Below are 19,638 nucleotides of genomic sequence, written 5' to 3' on the forward strand. Positions count from 1 at the left end.
CAGGCCAACGAAAGCAAAAAAGACAGAACCACAGGAATGTCACATGAAAAAGGATCTACATTCCTAACCCTGCACCAGTCACAGAACTTACTCCAATGGCAACGGTACAGGGACTTTGTTGCGGGCCTTCTGGCCGAAAGCAACACCTTCACCACGTCTGCAGGGAGGTCCCAATCCTTATACCTCAACCTTTCAGAAGCCGAGCATGAAGGTTGAGAGACTTGACCACTGGATGGAGAACCTGACCCCGCCCCCCCTCCCGTGAGAGCAGATCGCCTCGGTAGGGAAGACGGTGTGGAGGGCAGATGGACATGTCGAGAAGGTCTGGGTACCACGTTCTCCTGGCCCATGCCGGAGCAATGAGGTTCATTCGGGAACCGAACCCCCGTAACCTCCGCAGCACTTGCAGAATGACGGGGACTGGGGGAAACGCATACAGCAGTGGGAAGGACCACTCCACTACGAACGCGCCCCCCCCCCCCAAGGCTCCTCTTGGAGGAAATTCCTGCAAGCAGAATCTTACGCACTTCCTGTTGATACTGGTGGCGAAGAGATCCACCTGTGGGGTCCCCCGAAGGGCAAAGATCTCCAGGAAAATCTGAGCCAGCTCCCACTCGTGAGAGACCGTGCTCTGCCTGCTCAGAGTCTCCGCTGCCTCGTTTTCGTCTCCGGTCAGATGAACCGCCGAGATCAAAATTTCCTGCTGAATGGCCCAGAACCAGAGCTGCATCGCCTCCCTGCACAGAGGAAGTGACCCTGCCCCCCCCCCTTTTTGTTGAGGTAGTGCATGGCCACTGTATTGTCCATCATAATCAGGACATTCTTCCCTCACACAGCCGGCAGAAAAGCCTTCAGGGCAAGCCTGACGGCAGCTCCAACATACTGATATGGAGTCTGGACTCTGACAGAGACCAACGGCCGCTGACTGTCAACTCGTTGGCATGAGCTCCCCATCCCGTGAGGGATGCCTCCGTCACGATAGTCACCTCCGGTCAGGGTAGCCAAAATGGAGCCCCCTTCATCAGATTGCCTTCGATGGCCCATCACAGAAGATCCTGGGCAACCGAGGGCGGCACCTGAACAGGATCCAACATCCCGCTGGAGGACAGGGACCACTGCATCTTGAGAGCCCACTGCAGAGATCTCATCCGCAGCCTGGCCTCTGGCACCCGAAGAATGCAGGATGCCATGAGGCCGAGTAACCTCAAGAACTCGAACGCCGGGAGACTCTGGGCATGTTGAAACTGCAGAATGTGAGAAGCCCTCATCTGGGGAGGCAAACAGCCCCGGGGATGTGTTGAGCACTGCTCCGTAATACTGGAGCCGCTGGGTAGGTGTCAAGTGGGACATCTTTAAGTTGAGGGAGAAGCCCAGCTTGTGAAGGGAGTGGCAGGTGACTGACAGATGATCCAGGACTTGCTCGGAAGAGCGCTCCCTGATCAACCAATCATCCAGGTAGGGGTAGACGTGAATCCCCCCCTTTCCTGAGATACGCTGCCACCACCATCACCATGAGCTTGGTGAAGACCCTCGGGGCGGAGGTCAATCCGAACGGCAGGACCCAAAACTGAAAGTGCGAGTCGCCAACCGCGAACCTCAGGTACTTCTTGTGCCTGGGATGAATCGGCACATGAAAGTAAGCGTCCTTGAGGTCGAGAGACGCCAACCAGTCCTGAAGTTGAAGGGCCTGGAGGACTTGAGAAAGTTACCATCTTGAACTTGTCCTTCCTGAGGAGCTTGTTCAAACCACGCAAGTCCATGATGGGTCTCAATCCCCAGTCTTTTTTCAGGATCAAAAAATATGGTGAATACCATCCATTGTTCCTCTCTGCTACAGGCAACAGTTCTATGGCGCCCTTCTCCAGCAGGGATTTGATTTCCTGCGCAAGGAGCGGATCTGGACTCTTCAAAGAGAGATTCCCTGGTGGATTGTCGTGAGGCCTCTGCCAGAAAGGAAGACAGTAGCCGTGGGCTATAATCTCCAGAACCCACACATCTGAAGTAATGGCACGCCATTCTACAAGTTGCTGTGCCAGCCTTCCCCCAACCGGCGAACCATGGGACATGGCTTCATGACTGAGCTGAAGCGGCTGCGGCAGTGCAAAGAGAGGGCAAAGAGACAACTGCCCGAGCCACTTTGGTACCTCGAGTCCATTGTTTTCCACCTCTGGTACTCCTATGTTGGCCCCTTTGACTGGCAGCTCCCCTCGATCTACCAAAGGATGAGTCGCATCGAAAGGAACCTCCCCTCCATTGCTGTCCCCTAGGACGAAAAGGCAGAGGTTGGCGAACTGCAGCGCTCAACGACTTTGCTGCAGCTTTTGAGGTCTGCAACCTCTCAAGGCTCTCGTCAGCCTTGCTGTCAAAAAGATGGTCACCATCAAAGGGCATGTTGAAAATCCAGGCTTGTACATCAGGAGCAAACCCCGACTTCTGCAACCATGCAAATCTGCGCATCACGGTGCTCACTGCCATGGACCGGCTGACACAGTCTGCCACGTCCAGACCCGATTGAACGGATTCACACATGGCATCCTTGCCATCTTGTACAAGGGCAAGAAAGCCATCCCGTTCCTCCCCTTCGGGAATATGTTCAGCCGCCAAAGATACACAATTCCACAGAGTGTGAGTGAAACGTGCTAAGGCACACACAGAGTTGGCTGCCTTCAAAGCCATACCCCCTGAAGAAAATACTTTCTTCGCCCAACCGTCAGAACGTTTGTCGTCCCCATCACGAGGGATGGTAGGGTACGACGCCTGCTTTGCTGGGGCTGTAGCCGCCTGCACCACCAAACTCTCCGTTGTGGGGTGCAAAGTCAAGTAGCCGGGGTCGCCACTGGCTGGACGTTATTTTTTCAGCAACTACTTATTCACCGCCGGGGGACTCTCTGGAGCAGTCCAAGCCGCTGCCACCCTTCTTTGCAAGGCCATATGAAATGGCAGTACCGGGTCAGTTGGTGGACCTTGGTCCAAGATATCTGTCAGGTCATCCTGCAGAAAATCCACTGGTGGCGCAGACCACCCCAAGTACTCTGTCACCCTTGACATGAGACGCCGGTATGAAGACTCGGCGTGCGTGCCAGGCTCATGTTAACTAACTCAACCTCCGGAAAGGTGTCCAGACCACTGGTGTTGTGCAAAGACGGATGCAGGTCTTCCATCTGGCTATGACCAGACAATAGTTCGTCAGGAACCTCAACCGGAACCAAACCATCATCAGACCCTTCATCCACCTCAGAGATGTAATCCAGAGGCTTAAATAAATCTCTGGATGAGGGCACAAAAAAGGTTCAGATACAGGCCTCACCGACTTCTACAGGGCCTTCCTCAGAGTTTCCACCGATGCACGGGGTACCTCTGGTAAAGCCTCCTCAAAAGGCGTCGAGGGAGTGTGGTGCCGACGGCTTCGACACAGGCCTCGAGGCCGGAGCACCGAGCGTGTCTTTCGGCGGACATGTCTTCTTAGAAGACCTCACAGGCTCTGACGGTCTTGATGGTGTCGAGGTCCGGGATCTGGAACGGGCATGTCTAGAGCTATCGATTTTGTCCGATCGGGACCTTGACGGCTCCCGATGATCGCGCCGACCGCCCGAGCCTGTAGGCGTGCGAGCAGTGGCCCTAGCACGTTCCTTGCCGACTTCTTTCGAAGGCGCAGACAGAACAGAGCCCTGCGATTCAAAAATCACCATCATCTCCTTGCGAAATGCATCCCATTCCGCCGGAGATAAATGCTTGTTGGGACAAGCTACCTGCTGACTGGCGGAGTCCTCGGATGAGGACGGGAAAGCGACCAGTGACGGCACTTTCGCGAGTGCCTAGAAGAGGCAGAGGAATGGCGGGAACCACTCCGGGACCGAGACCCCTTGGATTTACGCTGACGCGGAGAGTCGCCCCTCGAATCGTCGGTCGAAAGCCCAGCCGATTTCGACTTTTGAAGTTTGGAAACCCTACCTACAGATAGCTTTTCCGCTCCAGCAAGGCCTTCGACGTCAAAGACTGGCAATCGTCACAGTCATCGTTAGCGTGGTCCTTGCCGAGGCACCAGGGGAGGACGTTGTGCGGGTCCGTAAGCGACATCTTGGAACCGCAGTTCCGACACTTCTTGAAGGCCGACCGCGGGGTAGAAGAAGAAGCCCTGATATCTTCACAAACACCAAGTTTGAAGAATCGTTAGAAACAGAAGAACCGAGGCACACCGAGATCTCCAAAGCGAACATGTTCGCGGAGAAAATGGAACTGAGGCTACGGGCGTCGTGCGTCCTACTTATAACATCCGGTGACGTCAGCTCGGCTCGACGAAGGCCCTCGAGGACAGCATATAGACGTCATCGACGCAGGACATTTTTCCGAAGCAGCACAGCTGTGGTGATTACCTGTCATATATAGGAATACGTCGGAGGAACCAATCCCCTCGAAACACTTTTTGTCAAACATCCAGGTTTGTAATTTCTCCAACATGGTTCCCTCATCAGATTTACTACCTGGAATTTGTAAGATCTTGAATCAGAGACAGGCCGTCCAAAATCTACACGACCGATGGCACAGTTTAGACTCAACCTTGCTAGTGAATGCAGTGAAGCTCTAGGATGTTTGAAACTTATTTGACATTTACTGCATGGTTTTGGACAAATGTCAAATAAAGGTTTCACTGTGCATAGCTGGTCTCTGGGGAGCAGCAGTGCGCCAAACATGAAGTGTGCTTATGGTGTCACGCAGCACTTCAGTGGCAAAGTTTGTGTCACCCATCGCCATGGCATGAGTGCCTTTCTCACAGGCTGTGTAACTGAACTAAGTTACTCGACCTGCAGGTCTAGGTAAGTTTTAAAGAATTTGAAAACCCTGAGAAAATCTCATGACAAAGAAATCTGCCTTTCTAAGGCTTCTGGGAAGGGCCGATTGAGCAAGGGATCATGCAACAGGAATCAAATACTGATCACTATGGTTTCAAAGAAAATGGTTAGCAAAAAAAAAAGGACAGCGCCTTCGCAAAGAGCAGGTAGATTTGTTGCAACAGACCACAGCCGACCACTGCCCCTTCTGGCCATCTTGAAAGCACTCTTGTAGTTAAATAGGGGTTCTAGCAGAACAAACATCAAGAAAAGTCCAAAAGTGACTATCCTCATTCACACAGACTTCTATTGAGGAGAGCGGATCAGGTCACAAGAAGTTGCGCTTCATAAGACAGAACACAGTCTATACTGGACAGCTGGTCAGTTCACAGCTGCCCAGCTACCCCATCTTCACCAGGATCTGCCCTCTTGCTGCACTGAGAGTGCATCTATCCTCCACCTGAAGACACAAGGTTTTCCACCTTCCAAGATGGCCGACCGCCATCTCCACAACCACCTATCCGGCCCCAAAGCACTGCGCGCAATGTGATTGGCTCCTCTCCCACATTTGTAGCCAGCCACGAGACGGCAGGCTTGGAGCCGGCCCATGAATTAAGGCACACAACGAAGGCACAGTGCCTGTCTCGAGCCTGTATACGCCGTCGAGCCTAAGGCCACGACCCCTGCCTCTCCCATGTGTTCTTCCATCTAACAGGGTAAACGTGCTGCTCTCTTCCATAATACTGCCCATCTCCTGCAGCCGCAGACTTGAACTATCCCCCGACCACTTTTGAACTTCTATCCCTGCCTGACCTAACTTTGCAACCTCCAACCTCACCCTCCAGCCACAGCACAAACTCTTTTCCTCATTTGCCCCAGACTCCGATGCTTCCGAACTACAGGTCGCTTACTTGACTAGAAGCAAACAACTTACCATACCACACCCTACTGCATCAAGTCAATCACTAAACTCGCTGATCTAAGTTTAACAGCTCTATGCAATTCCAATACCCCAGTATCTTGCACTGCTGTCTTACTGCTCCCATTGCTCGGCGCATTGTGCCTACAAACGGTCTTATAATGTCAACGCATAATTTGTATCTTGTAATTCTGCTAGATATTTCTTCCGCTTGATTTAAATCTATACTCGGTGGTTCTTGCACCGCATACCATCAGCAAACTCAAATCAGCCCATTTTTGCATTGTATTACCAAAATTGAATCTGCCCATTTCTGCATACTATCAGCAAATTCGAATTAGCCTATTCCTGCTTGTTACTTGTACTACTGAATAGGCCCACCTCTCAGACCACTAGCATTTCTATTCTAACTGCTCTGTTAACTACAGTTAAGCCAAACCTGCTTACACCGACATACCTGTAAGTGCCTACTGTGCTTCCCTGCTTAAATCCAGCCCACAGTACCTCTTACCTTCCACAGCTTAACAGCCCTGCCTACTTTGTATTCACATTTATGCTCTCTTGGCTCATTATCATGTTCCCTTTTGTGTCATGAACAACCCTACACCATGCAGCGGAAACAGTTGCATATCATTCAGTAATGGACTAGCCAAACTTGGCTGCCCAAGACACCACCCCATCCCCTGTCCCACACCTTTCCTGCCTACCTTGCCACCCTTCCCCCACAGTGTCTAATGACACCACACCGCAAAAGTCTGCGCCATCGCAGACAGCACCCTACCCCACACTCACAACCCTTCTAAAGATGACCACACCGACACTAACCCTAACCCTCCCAAGCCACCAAGATACCGGCCCTCAGCCAACCCTAACCTCCTTACCCGTAACAACAGACTAGGCTCTAGACTCCACACTACACTTAGCAAGTCACCTGCAACATCTATGACTAAGGCTACCAATAAGAACACAGCCAACACCGCCTCTCTAAAAGGGGCTCTACTTACTGTCAGATCCCTTGTTGCTCATCCCACCGAAATCGTTGACATTATCCTCTCAGCAGATCTCGACTTCCTTGCAACCACAGAAAATTGGTTACATTAGGCAGCAGGACCCTATTTAACCCTTGCTGTTCCCGACAATTACTCTATCCTCAGAGCCGATAGACCCAATGCTCGCGGAGGAGGTGTAGCTTTCAAATTTAAATCCTCACTAGACTTTAGATCTGTTAGCTCCCTTCCACTAAAATCATGTGAGCATCTCACTATCAAAATACAAACTACCCCTAAGAGTACAATTACCCTGCAACTAATATACAGGCCCCCAGGTCCCACAGGTACCTTCAAGGAAGACATTACCTCCCTAATAGCCGAGAACTCCAAACCTCTCTCACAAAATATTCTAGGAGACTTTAATCTAGGGTACAATGACCCTAACGACACCCCTGCTTCCTCACCATGCTAATGCACTATCTGAGCATGACTACACTCGACCCACCCATCAGAAAGGCCAAACCATTGACTGGGTCGCAGCCCATAATTGCAACATCATCTGAAAAGCCCCCCAACCTCTTGCATGGACTGACCACTTCCGCATACCATTCGACATCAGCATTACTAACCCTAACCCCAAACAGTGTCCCCACGCACCAGCCTGTCTAACCAGAAATAAGCGCAACATTACTGCGGATACCCTTACACCTCTGGTTCTCCCCCTCCTGACCTCAACCTACTAGTCAGTACCTACAATGACACCATGACGAACGCCATTGATGCCGTTGCCCCACTAAAATTATGCAAAGGTAAACCCAGAGCTCATCTGAACTCATGGTATACACCTGAACTCAAAACACTCAGAAAAAGGAAAGCCAAGTTGGAAACCTTATGGAAAACAACTACATCAACTGAAAATAAAACCAATCACACAAATATCTCCTCCCTTTACAAAAAAAGAGATAATCCGTACTAAAATGGAAGCTTACAATGTCAGAATAAACAATGCAGGATCCTGTGCCATGGAACTCTTCACCATTCTGAAGGAATTAGAAAATCCTAACCCACCGACGGACACTTGTTTGAAAGACAAACTTTGATGCACTAGCATCCAAAATGCCCTTGCCAACAAAATCGCTGGCCTCCAAACTAAAAAACGAGGCCAAACGACTACAACTTTCCAACAGTAATTCCTCCACCCCCATCATAGCCACCCCTACCAATATCACCACTAGCTTAAAGTTCAAAAAGGTCACTATACCAGAAGTCCAAAAAATTATAACATCCCTCAAGCCCTCAAATTGCAAAGGAGACAGCTGCCCCGCCCAGATCATCAAAGATGCAGCGAGAGACCTTTCCCCCCTTCATCTCCAAGCTAATAAACCTATCCTTATCCACCAACTCTGTACCCAACAACCTGAAAACTCATGGGTTCTCCCCCTCCTAAAAAAACAATCCCTAGACCCTGCCATTCCCACTAATTACAGGCCCATCATTACGGTCCCCTTCCTGCAAAAAATCCTCGATAGAGTTGCCTACCTGCAAATTCAGGAGTACCTAGAGACCAATCAATTGCTAGGGTTGCGTCAATCTGGCTTTCGACCTCAACATGGAATGGAAACTACCCTTGTTGACGTCAAGAGTCAGATTTATGACATCAAAGACAAAGGTAAAGCCGCTATCCTACTTCTAGACCTCTCAGCAGCTTTCGACTTGGTCGACCATAAAATACTCCGCAACCACCTCTCAGCTGCTGCCCACTTCTCTTCTGCTGTCATGTGGATACAATCATTCCTAGCCAACAGAACCATGAGGGTTTTTTTCATCTGCGGCAGCAGCAGACCCCATCCCCATTACCTGTGGTGTCCCACAAGGATCTTGTGTTTCCCCCACCTTATATAACGTCTTTACAAAGCCGCTCTTTGACAAACTGGACCATCTGGGTGTCGCCTACACTGATGACACCCAGATACTCCTCACCATCACTGGTAACTACAGTGTCAACGTCACCAGGATTAACTAAATCTTCTCCATTCAAGCAGAGGCCATGTGTGGCCATCCATGCCTGAATGATGATAAGACTGAGCTCCTCCTTGTCGGATCACCCAACAACTCACAGAAGATCAGCCCGGACTACACCAACATCATCATCGATGGTAACACCAACCCCGCTGTTAAAAATGTGAAAACCCTAGGTTATCTCAACGCCAATACCAACCTCAATAAACAAGTCAACATGACTGCTTCAACCACCGCCTACACCGGGAAACTAATTAGGGCCTGCAGACCTTTATTAGCCACCAACAGTTGCCTCACGCTGGCCAGCGCTCTCATACAATCGAAGCTAGACTATTGCAATAGCCTTTACCTAGGCGCCAACCAATCTATAGTCCATAAACTACAGGTTCTCCAAAACAATGCGCTGCGAGCAGCACTAAACATTCCCAGGCGAGAGCACATTTCTGCCATCAGAATATCCTGCAAATGGCTCTTTGTACAACAAAAAAACAACAAAAAAAATAATAAAAATAAAAAAATCAACCTAAAAACTCTTTGCCTCACCTACAAAGCCCTAAACCACCTAGCCCCTCCATACCTTCACTAACAAATTTACTTTGAAGCCGAACACCAGAATCACCAGATCCTCTAATACTCCATGCCTCACAGTGCCCAGATTCACCACTAAAAAAAGCCGGTGGCTCGAGCTTCACAGTCCTCACCTCTCAACTCTGGAATACCTTGCCTCTGAACATCAAATCGATCGAATCCTTCCAATTATTTAGGAAACAAGTAATTGGCTGACTACTGAATAAAACCAATCGCAAGTTAGACTAAGCCCATCACAAACTGTATATATATATAGGGAGTCCGGTTTTATTCCCCGGGGGAATCCGATAAACCCTGCATTTTATATAATTTTAACATAATTGTGGCAGGAGCGGGATTCAAACTACTGTTTTGTATTCAAGACAGATGCACTGCCAATGAGCCCTGGCTATAGCAAGCTGTTTCAACTGATATTATTAATCACTATTCCACCTTGTGGCAGAAGTTTGAATTAACCAAATCTATCCCACACATCTATCTTTCCTTTCCAACTGGCTGCAGGGGAAAGTGCTGAGGGTGCTGCCTTGTGTTTAGTCTTGTGTTTTCTTTGGCAGTAGAAGTGGTGCGGGGCGGGGCTAAACTCCTGAGCGGGCCGTCTGGGTTTGGTGTTGGGCACCCGATTACTTTATTTCTGCGATGTTGATTGCAGAAATAAATACGACCCGCTTTATTTATTTGGGCAATGTTGGTCGGATCCGTGGACCTGATTAATTTATTTCTGCATTGCAGAAATAAATCAGGTCCATGGACCTGTCCAACATTGCCCAAATAAATAAATAAAACCGGGCCGTGGCTTTGTAGCGGGATGTGGGGAGGACTGTTACTGCCTCTGGTGCCGCACCAGAACGGTTTCTTTTTAAAATAAAAGTATAGGAACAGTAAAACCTCATTAAAAGAAGTAGAGGAGCAGCGCTCCCGACCGCTCCCACCAACTTCGACCACTGACTGGGCCACTTGATGGGTGAGCTCTGATCTGACCGTGATAGATTGAGTGAACACCCAGTCACACACAAAATGAACACCCCAAGGCAAAAACAACAAAATCATGAAGACACCAGGTCAACATGTAAAGCAGGTCTTTGAGTTTGGAGAACACACCCTACATATGATGTTGCAGTGAGCGAAGATAAAGAAAGGAAAAACTCCTGCAACACAAACCCTTCCGCAGTTCATATTTATCCCTTTTAACTGAAGAGGGTATGCAGTGTGGGGGTTGCTACGCTTCGCCATCGTGTATTGTAACAGTTTTCGTTTGGCCTCCGATGTTCTGTCTTCTAAATAACTTGTTTATACTGGTGCTTTGTACAGATGGAAATGAAGATGATCACAAAATAGGCCCAATAGTCCTGACATGCACCAATCCTTAGCAATTGCTTTGAATTGGCCAATTGCGTAAATTCTATGCACTGTGTTTTATAGAATATAAATTATAATATAAATGAGTTGCCTAATGGATAAGGCTGGGGATTGTGGGTTCAAGTCCCACCTCCATCGTCAACTCTTTTAAATGTTGAAACAATAAAAGAACACTTCTGTGTTTACACCGGAAAAAACAGGTATCCGTGATTTTTTGAAAGGGGCAAACGGGAAAACACTGATAAACAGATTCTGAAATTTTTTGAAAACACTGGAAAAACACCCCCGGATGTAAAAAAAAAAAAAAAGAAACCCCTAAAACAGGAAACCCCATGTATACACTGTAGATGCCACAAATGTTTAACTGCTAGTTCTAACTACCTTTGACTGTATTTATTGTACATGTTTCTCTTCGTTAAATGTATAACTGCAAATTCTATGTATATTGTACTTTTGTAACCTGTCCTTAAGCGCCCTTTTACTCCTGGGTCTGGAGCGCTATATAAATAAAATAAACAAACAATGGATAGGCCCATTATCTTTGCCTGCAGGAAAACCCTAAAGGTGGCAAAGGTACACAGTAGGAGGATGGTACTGGCAAGATGGGATCCGTCTTGACAAGACATGTGGATTGGTTAAGCGGGTGCTCTGTGGTTAGCGGTACTAGCGGAGGAACTGTTCAATCCTGACCTTTCAGAGATTTGGAAGAGTGCGGATGTCTGGTGGGAATCTATTCCACAGTAAGGAGTGTAAGAAGAGAAAGCCTACTCCATCAGGTTCTCATTTTTTGGTTTCCAGGCTCGCAATGTTGCATCCCATCGAATCGCTAGGAACGGTACACCCGGAGCGGCCACAGCCTTGGATGCAATGAAGGCTGTTCTGAAGGTGATTCAGGGACGTATCAATCGACTGTGTCAAAGATGCTGAAGGCTTCCCGAGACACAATGGCGTGACCACCACGGGGCAATTGGGGATATAAGGTGCTCACAGGCGTGGGGCGCGCCAGCCTCCAGGGGCCTTCACTCCTCATCAGATCTGTGACCAGCCAATCCTGCCATTGGATTCAGAGGTCCATGGAGCCTCTTTAAATGAATGGTTTTAGGGATCACTATCCTGGATGAAGCGGAATGAAGGGGGGGTATGTATGACTTTTTATTTACACTACTGTGTGTCAGAGTATAAAGCAAAGGGGATTCCTTACCCACACATCCCACAACCAAGAGTTTCCCCAGGAAAAGCAGGAAATCCGTTACTTTGTCCAGGACTGCCACCCTGAAAGAGAAAAACGAAGAGTCAGAGCCCAGTAGACACAGCTGTTAAAGGGGGAGAAGTTGGACAAGCAACATAAAGCGACATCAGCCATCTACAGCCACACTATACGCGACAAAGGTTCATAGCAAAAGACAAATGACATCCAACAACATTGAACACATTTGGGCAACATGCGGTGGACCTAGAACTCCCCCCCCCCCCCCCCAGCTGTATCCAGTGGAGCCAATGATGAGGGGTCATGGCGTGAGAGTCCTAGGCTAACCCATTTGGCGAGCTGAACATTGCCTACCCTTGCCAGAGCAAGACACTACATTTTTAATAGAAATTCTCCGACCACCGCCAAGGGTCGACATCAATGTAATAAAAAGGAAGACGGTGGGTGGTCTGCACGGAGTAGACCCTCACTGCTGTGATCAGTGCAAACTGATCTTGCACCCCACATGCAAATAAAAAGGGAGAAGCGCACACACACACAACCCCATAAAAGGCAACAAAGATGTTTCAAGACTAAATAGGCGACAACGCGGTTCACGCCTTCTCTGATCCTCTTCCTTCTGCCAATGATGGCACCAGGAGCTAGAACCCTCTTCAGGTTCAGAATCCAGTCACAATATGCTGCTGCAGGGTTCTACTTGGGACCCGGAAGGACGAACACGCCACAGTTTCACTTTGTGCATTAGGGAATTGGGCAAGTCAAATGTCAAAAATGGGATCCTTTCAAATACAGCAAAGGTCAGGATGATTCCCTTTGAATGGGATCCTAATAAGCAAAGTTTCCAAATCTTAATCAGCAGACAGGACAAATTCCAACATTTTCATAGCCGCAATTACCAATCGAGCCTGGTCACCAATTTGCACCCATTTCCACTAATCCTCTAGGCTAAGAGTTTGCCCCCTGCTTTTAGCATTGTCGGACTTGCACAGTCCAAATGGCACAAGGCCTAGTAAGATCGTTTGTCTTCCATCCCTTGTCTTGTCGCACCTAGAAACCCTTGTGCACAGGCGCGTTATAAATGACATATCATACCATATGAATAGATTTGATGACGTTTCCAAGTATTGTTACTTACGTATAACTCATTTCTCCGGAAGCCCTCAGACCCCACTTCCTCAGGACATTCGGGCCTCTCCGTCTGAAAGTCACCTTCCACCAGACCCAATCTCACTATAGATGGGACCTCCCTCTCGATGGAGCACCCTTCAGAATACTGGGCCCATCCATTCTGAACCCCAGGTCGCGATTCCCCCCTCCGCATGAAGCCCCTCACTTCATAACACTGGGGACCTTCATCTAGGAGAGAAAACCTCTCACCATGAACTGTGCTCCCGATAGCGCCCCCAGAGCCCACTACCTTCACGACGCATGGGACCTGCGCTGAAGCACCCCCCCCCCTTCCAGATGTTTGAGTCTCTTGCCATTAACAGCCCTGGGCAGTTCTTCTCCTCCAATTACTCTTGAACCCCTCCCCCCTGTGACACGGGGGATCTTCATTCTGATGCTTCTCAAGATGAACCCCTCCATTCCGCACCAGTGTGTCTGAATACCCCCGGCCCCTGCTCACCGGATAATGTTCCTCATCAGCAGGAAGAAGGCGTTCCGGGCAGAGGTACAGAAATTGGTCCCATAAATAGCAATCTGGAATAAAAAGAGCTAGGGTTAGCGGGGGAAGATGTGTGCAGCGTGGGGCGGCCCTGATCCATTGTAGCTCCACATTCACAAACGCAAACATACCTGAACTATTGGGTAGAAGGCCCCAGACAACTTGGGGCTGGACAATTTAAATTTGGGATCATTCTCTGTGGACCATGAGTGCATAATACTATTCTAACCTTTCCCTTGCAGGAGTTTGTGATATATATTGTGCCCTATAAGTGAATGTATACATGCATCTATTTTTATCAGTGTTGTGTGAGAACTCTACTTGCTAGTAGTCATTTTTCTATAGTGTGTTTTGGACAATAAATGATAATGGTCTTTTTATACATCCTAAGTGTAATCCCATTGCGACCTCATTGTGGACAAGCTCACCACCTCTGAAGAACTTAGCCTGGACCGCCCGTCACTGTTACTCGAACTGGTTTGGCTACAGCTCCCCAGAGTTGTCCCTGTCACAATATAGGTTGGCCTTCTATACATCTGTCCACCAGGTCAAAGTATAGAAAAGCAGTCCTAATAGTTGTGTCTTTAGGACACCGTCCAGCCGATTCCTCTCCAATGTCCAGCTACAGCGCAGCGACTGCCTCTCGCTGCGAGGTTTGACTTTTCATCAAACGCAAGGGAGATTCACAGGCGTTGGAACTGGACAGTCGCCATGGACATTCTTCACACAATCTGGGTAACTCTGCATGCTGTGCTTGTCCTCTTTCCTGCCGGCTGCCATGCATTCGTCAGGCGTTCGCAACTGCGCCGACGTCCATTAAATGGTAGCGCTGACGAGCATTCCAATAAACACACAACCTCTGCTTGTCTATGGGATATTTGCCAGTTTCCTAGTGATATTTGGTATTTACCAACTACTGCATGGTGCCAACATGGGTCCCTGGAGTTTCATGCCCAGAGCTGTGACTTTAGGAGTCACCAGTGATACACCAGGGAATTTAGTGTATAGATCACGGCTGCTCACTCTATAGGATATCCCTGCACATGGCTGTAACGGTTGCTTCTGCGTTTCCCCAACATATCCAAGGGTGTACTGGGACCCACATAGGCCATGTACACTCCATCCGATGTCACGAGATAATTTGCTTCAAATGGATTATTTCAACATTTTTCTATATTGGGGTGGGGTTCCGTCCAGCCCCTTCACTACTACCCCAAACCCCACTTCAGTCCCTTTTTACCCCTTAACCCACAACTACAGTGAAAAACGTAGGTAGAGCGAGACTGCTTAGGATGCTGGGACAATGCAAACCACCGGTCAGGCTTTGCCCATGCACAGCACCCCGCACCAGCATGCAGATACACACCCCCCCCCACCCCCCCCAGGCAGGCCTGAAAGGCACCGCTGCACTCCTCCCACACTCACCATGATGTAAGCGTTCCTGTTCAGAAACTTGATGAACTTCTCAAGGCACCAGAAGCAGCACTTCAGACAGCAGAGGAGGAACCGGGCGCACTTGTTTTCAGCCCCTTGGGGAGGGGAACCCCAGAAACCAAGCAAAAAAAAATAGATTAAGAAGAAGAAAAAAGAAAAGTCAGCGAATTCGATCCACTCAATTTTAAGAACCCGCCTCTCACCGTCTTATGCCATGACCTCAAATTCCGCATTTCGGGAGCAGAGGGCACAAGTTCATCAATGTTTGGTACCCCCCAAAAAATAAATAAATAAATAAAAAAAACACAACTGATGACACCCCAAACACATGCATTGAGGCCTGTGCCCTTTCGCAGACCGGATCCAGGTCAGACCGCATGCTGGCTGCATCCACAGACTGGAGTAATCCGCGATCGCTCATCTGCCTCCTACAGAGTCCAGGCTGAGGGTGCAGCCTCGCTACCAAAAATTGCTATTGTATACCCCTATGTTTGACCCATGTTTTTAGTGTCCCAGATCTCCCCTGGGGCATTACCTACCAACTGCCAGCCTCACAAGCAAGGGATGAGGACAGCCTGCTTCCATGAGGCCAAGCCCTCTGCCCCTCCCTCCGGCAGTGGTATCCATACTTTGTTCGGCTAAAACAACTTACACTGGCGGAAACGGTTGGTCCCAAGTCTGTGAAGCCATTTCAGAGCAGTAAGTGATAGTTGGGTGTGCAGTGGGAGTGACAGTGCAGCAGCAGGCACAATCAGGCCATCGCTCCATTTACTAATGCTGCCAACCAAAATGCACGTCAGCTATTGCACAGAGAGTAGTGTAGCACCGCACTACAGAGCTCTGCGCTTCCGGCTCCGAAACCTGCGGCGCACGTGCCCATGTCCCCCATTTCTCACGGTTATGTGTGTCACAGGGGGGTCGGGGGGGAAGGGGGTTCCTGTTACCTTTCAGCTTGTGGTCCAGATATTCCAGCATGATTCGAATGAGCTGCACGATGGCGAGGATGAGGGAGCCGAAGGCCAGCGAGCCCGTGTGATACCTGCACAGGACAAGGGAGAGGAACAGTAGAACACTTGGCACCAGTGGTCGAAGTGAGAGGGAACGGATGGGGGGGAAGAGAGGGGGGGGGACAGTTCCGCTACTTTTTGGGTAAACTTCCATCACTGCTTAGCACCCTGCTACCTGTAGCAGTACTCTATCTGTCCCCCACATACTCAGGACGGGCAAGACAAGCTAACACATACGCTCGTTTGGTTGGAATGGCCACCACCAATGTGCAGTAATCGCAAAACAATATGCCCCCATGAAGGCAACGGCGCCATGTTCTGATGCCATCTGTAAACTACAAGCATGTAACACGGTGACAGGTGAACTAAACCTGGTGCATCTTCAAATGTAGAGGTTTTGCATACATTTAGAATCATTGTATGCACATTTATCATGAATATTAATGAGGGGTATCCTGAAAACCTGACATGGATCCGTCCATCGAGGCTTGGAGTTGAACAACCCTCCAACTGAAAGCTACAAACAATATGGCTGCCATGCCAGGAGCTAGACTCGAGAGCATTTTCTTCTGGCGCACGCACGCACGCACGCACGCGCGTCAGGTCTCAGAAATACGTACATGGGATACAATGCTAAATAGAAAAACACAACTGAACTCATAATTGGCCCTTTGAAGCAGAAAGGTGGGCAATTGAAATGCCAGGGTTGGAAGAAACCCTTTTTGTATCTATGCCCCCATTCAGAGTGTTTGAAGGGGTCTTTTAAAACTTGTAAATATCTAAGACACCACCCCATCTATCACAGCAGTGACACCTAGTGGCCTGCTAGAGCATGGCATTGGCTGAAGTCCTGATGGAAAAGGACAATGGAGATAGAGTGACACCCTCTGGACAGTTGCTGTATGACAATGGCGTAGATCCTGCAGGAAACGGGCCATATCAGCGCAGCAGCGACACCCAGTGGCCAGTCACCGTATAGCCAAAGCTACAGAGGAGCCAGGCATTAGTGCACAGTCTCTCAGCCACACATGCAATGAACAAGCCCGGTTAGGTTGTCAACATACTTCGAGGCAGCCAGGACCACTTTCCCGAGAAAGCATTACCTGAGCGCGCGTCCCATGGAGGCGGAGATGGGGAAGGCGGGCATGTCGTCCGGCTTGTTGAAGGCCCAGTAGTAGGAGGAGAAGGCCCCCGCCAGGGTGACCTGCCCCAGGGCGATGACGAAGTTGGCGAGCCACAGGAACATGAAGGCGTTGTAGATCTGGAAGAAGATGAGGTACTTGTGGTAGTAACTCTCGCCGCCGTAGAAGGCAAAGAGGCAGCGGGCATCTGGGCACGTCTTGGTGATGTTGGTAGTGTTGAACGTCTGCAAGAAATGCAAGCGGAGAAAGCAGTTCACAAGTGGGAGAAAGCGTGCTGGGTAAAAAAACAAAAAAAAAAAAACATGTAAATGCAGGTGATGTGGGTGAAGGCGCCTGAAGCAGAGTCCTAGAAATAAGGTTGCAGCCGCTAAGAAGGTTGCCAGCCAGTAGGAATGGGGCAACAACTGGATCGACTCTACCAAAAGGTCTCGGAAAACCTCCACAATAGTTTGAGGGTGGGGAGGGGTTAGAATATCACTGCAACAGGTCTGTAACAGGGGCACCCATTGGCATCCCCCAACACACACCGAAATGGGGAAGGGCTAACCATGCCAGGGGTATTCTAAGCATATATGCCTGTGTATCCCCCAGTACACAGCCAGGGCAAATGTGTACACAACTGCAGTATTAGAACCAGCCAAGTCAGATGACCGATTGCTCAAGATCGGTCCAGGTGGACACCACTCCAAGCCCATCTATGGGAGGAGGAAGTGAAGCCTTCCTCTTGGGAGCAGGCGTCCGACTCATCCAACGGCACAGAGCGCGTCAAGGATGCGCACATGTGCTCGAGTCGAACACCAGGCGATATGCACACACATGGAGGGTCTCGATCTGAGGTTCCCACGTTGGTTAATATCCTATGGGGCACCCTGCTGCTTCTACCAGCAGCCACCATGGAGGAGGTTAGGGTCTGGGGCTCACGGATTGGATGACTCTGTCCAGGAATGGTCTTCAGTCCCACCCATCTGTAGGACCAGTTGACTACCATTCATCTGTGTCGCTACTCGGGGGAGCAAAGAAGTTCCGGAGCAATAGAAACAATCCCCCCCCACCCCCCATCTCTACAGGTCATCGCAGCATGCGAGGTCAGACGCCTGGCATTAAGGGAGAGCCTTCAGTGGCAATATACAGAGATGACGGAGGAGTCTTTATGAAAACCCTCCCATTGACCAGTCTTGGTCTCTCTGGCAATTGTCCCATTTTCTCTCAGGTCCTTGTGGATGGTAGACGGACCCCCCCATCCCCCGCACAACCAAGATCTCAGTTCTAGAAAAGGGGCATCTTGGCTTGCTGTGGATTTTATCTCGGTTCCCCATTTCTGTTGGCTCGAACATTGAGTTTTTATGAAATACAATCTTCAGAGCTCAAGCCCCTTCACAGTCCGCTGCGGGATTTAACACTTGGTGGCACCAACATGCAGTGTTTCAGGGATCAAATGCTTTCCCCCTCACTGTGCTCCATGGCACCTACCAAGTAGCTGTAGTCCACCTGCTTTGGTCAATCTGCCTGGCAGGAGCGCTCTGCAGTTTGCACTTGCTCCTCTGGGCACTGGCGCTCAGAGGCACTTGCAAGGCCGGTGAGCGCGCTTGCTCTGGCCTTTTCAGTCTCTTTCACAGACTGCTTTAGCACAAGACCTTGTTCTCAGAGCTGAAATCGTTCCGTCTTCTCCAGTCAGGGTTTTACATTGCCCAATCCATGGTCAGTGGATCCCGCCTGGTCACTGGTGGGATCCACTGGATCCTTCACAAATTCCAATTTCTTCTACAGCAGCCTCATGTGGGCGAGGTTCCCCCACATCTTCCCTTGCTCTCCCCTACTCATGGGGACAGATTCAGCAATGCCCGCAGAATACAAATCTCACTTCCTCCCAGTGAGCTTCGTGAACTCTGCTTCACCAAAGACTGGGTCACATGACGCTAGAAAGGGAAGAAAGACTTGCATCTCTGAAGGGCTGCAGTGGGTGTGATTCGCCACAGTCATTATAGCTGGGCAGGATTGCACACCGAGGGAACAAGGGAGAGCTGCTTTATTATTACAGAATGTGCTCATAGCAGTAGCTGGCAGTGCCCCCAGACACTCTCGCCCCTCCCTCGCTCGCTCGCTCCTTGGGATAACCTGACCTGAGCTGAATGCGTTGGATGTCATCTATGGGATCATTTATAGAAATTAATTATGAATGACTAGTGTACTAGCCAGTGTACATGGGTCAAAGGGCAGGTTTTCATTAACCGTACACCCAGTATATATCCCCAAGACAACAGCTCCCTCTAGTGTTGAAAACGGGCAAAGCTAGGCAAATTGGGCCGCTGTACATCCTAAGGCAACAGCTCCCTCTAGCGGAGCATGCAGCCTCTACTGCGCATGACAGCATCAGACAAACATGCATCTGGCCTTTTCTATCAAGATGATGTGCTGTGATCCAGATGTGCAGCGACTTACCTTTTATGTGACTGTACAGGTGCTTTTTTCTCTCCTGTGTTGG

The 19,638-nt window shown here is 49.6% G+C and overlaps 1 protein-coding gene across 3 annotated transcripts in view; it reads right to left on the reverse strand.

The window, feature by feature from the left end:
* Window positions 1-19,638, reverse strand: part of SLC44A2 (solute carrier family 44 member 2 (CTL2 blood group)) — a 427,809-nt gene that overhangs the window by 71,787 nt on the left and 336,384 nt on the right. For all 3 annotated transcript variants that reach the window (XM_069604292.1, XM_069604291.1, XM_069604293.1), the window contains exons 15-19: window positions 17,118-17,380; window positions 15,952-16,046; window positions 14,999-15,102; window positions 13,535-13,608; window positions 11,902-11,972 (exon numbers count right to left, since the gene is read on the reverse strand). In XM_069604292.1, coding sequence (XP_069460393.1) covers window positions 11,902-11,972; window positions 13,535-13,608; window positions 14,999-15,102; window positions 15,952-16,046; window positions 17,118-17,380 — 607 coding nt within the window. The remainder of the gene's footprint in view (window positions 1-11,901; window positions 11,973-13,534; window positions 13,609-14,998; window positions 15,103-15,951; window positions 16,047-17,117; window positions 17,381-19,638) is intronic.

The sequence above is a fragment of the Ambystoma mexicanum genome, chromosome 3q (assembly GCF_040938575.1).
Source record: "Ambystoma mexicanum isolate Mex_15411 chromosome 3q, UKY_AmexF1_1, whole genome shotgun sequence".
Classification (NCBI taxonomy): Eukaryota; Metazoa; Chordata; class Amphibia; order Caudata; family Ambystomatidae; genus Ambystoma; species Ambystoma mexicanum.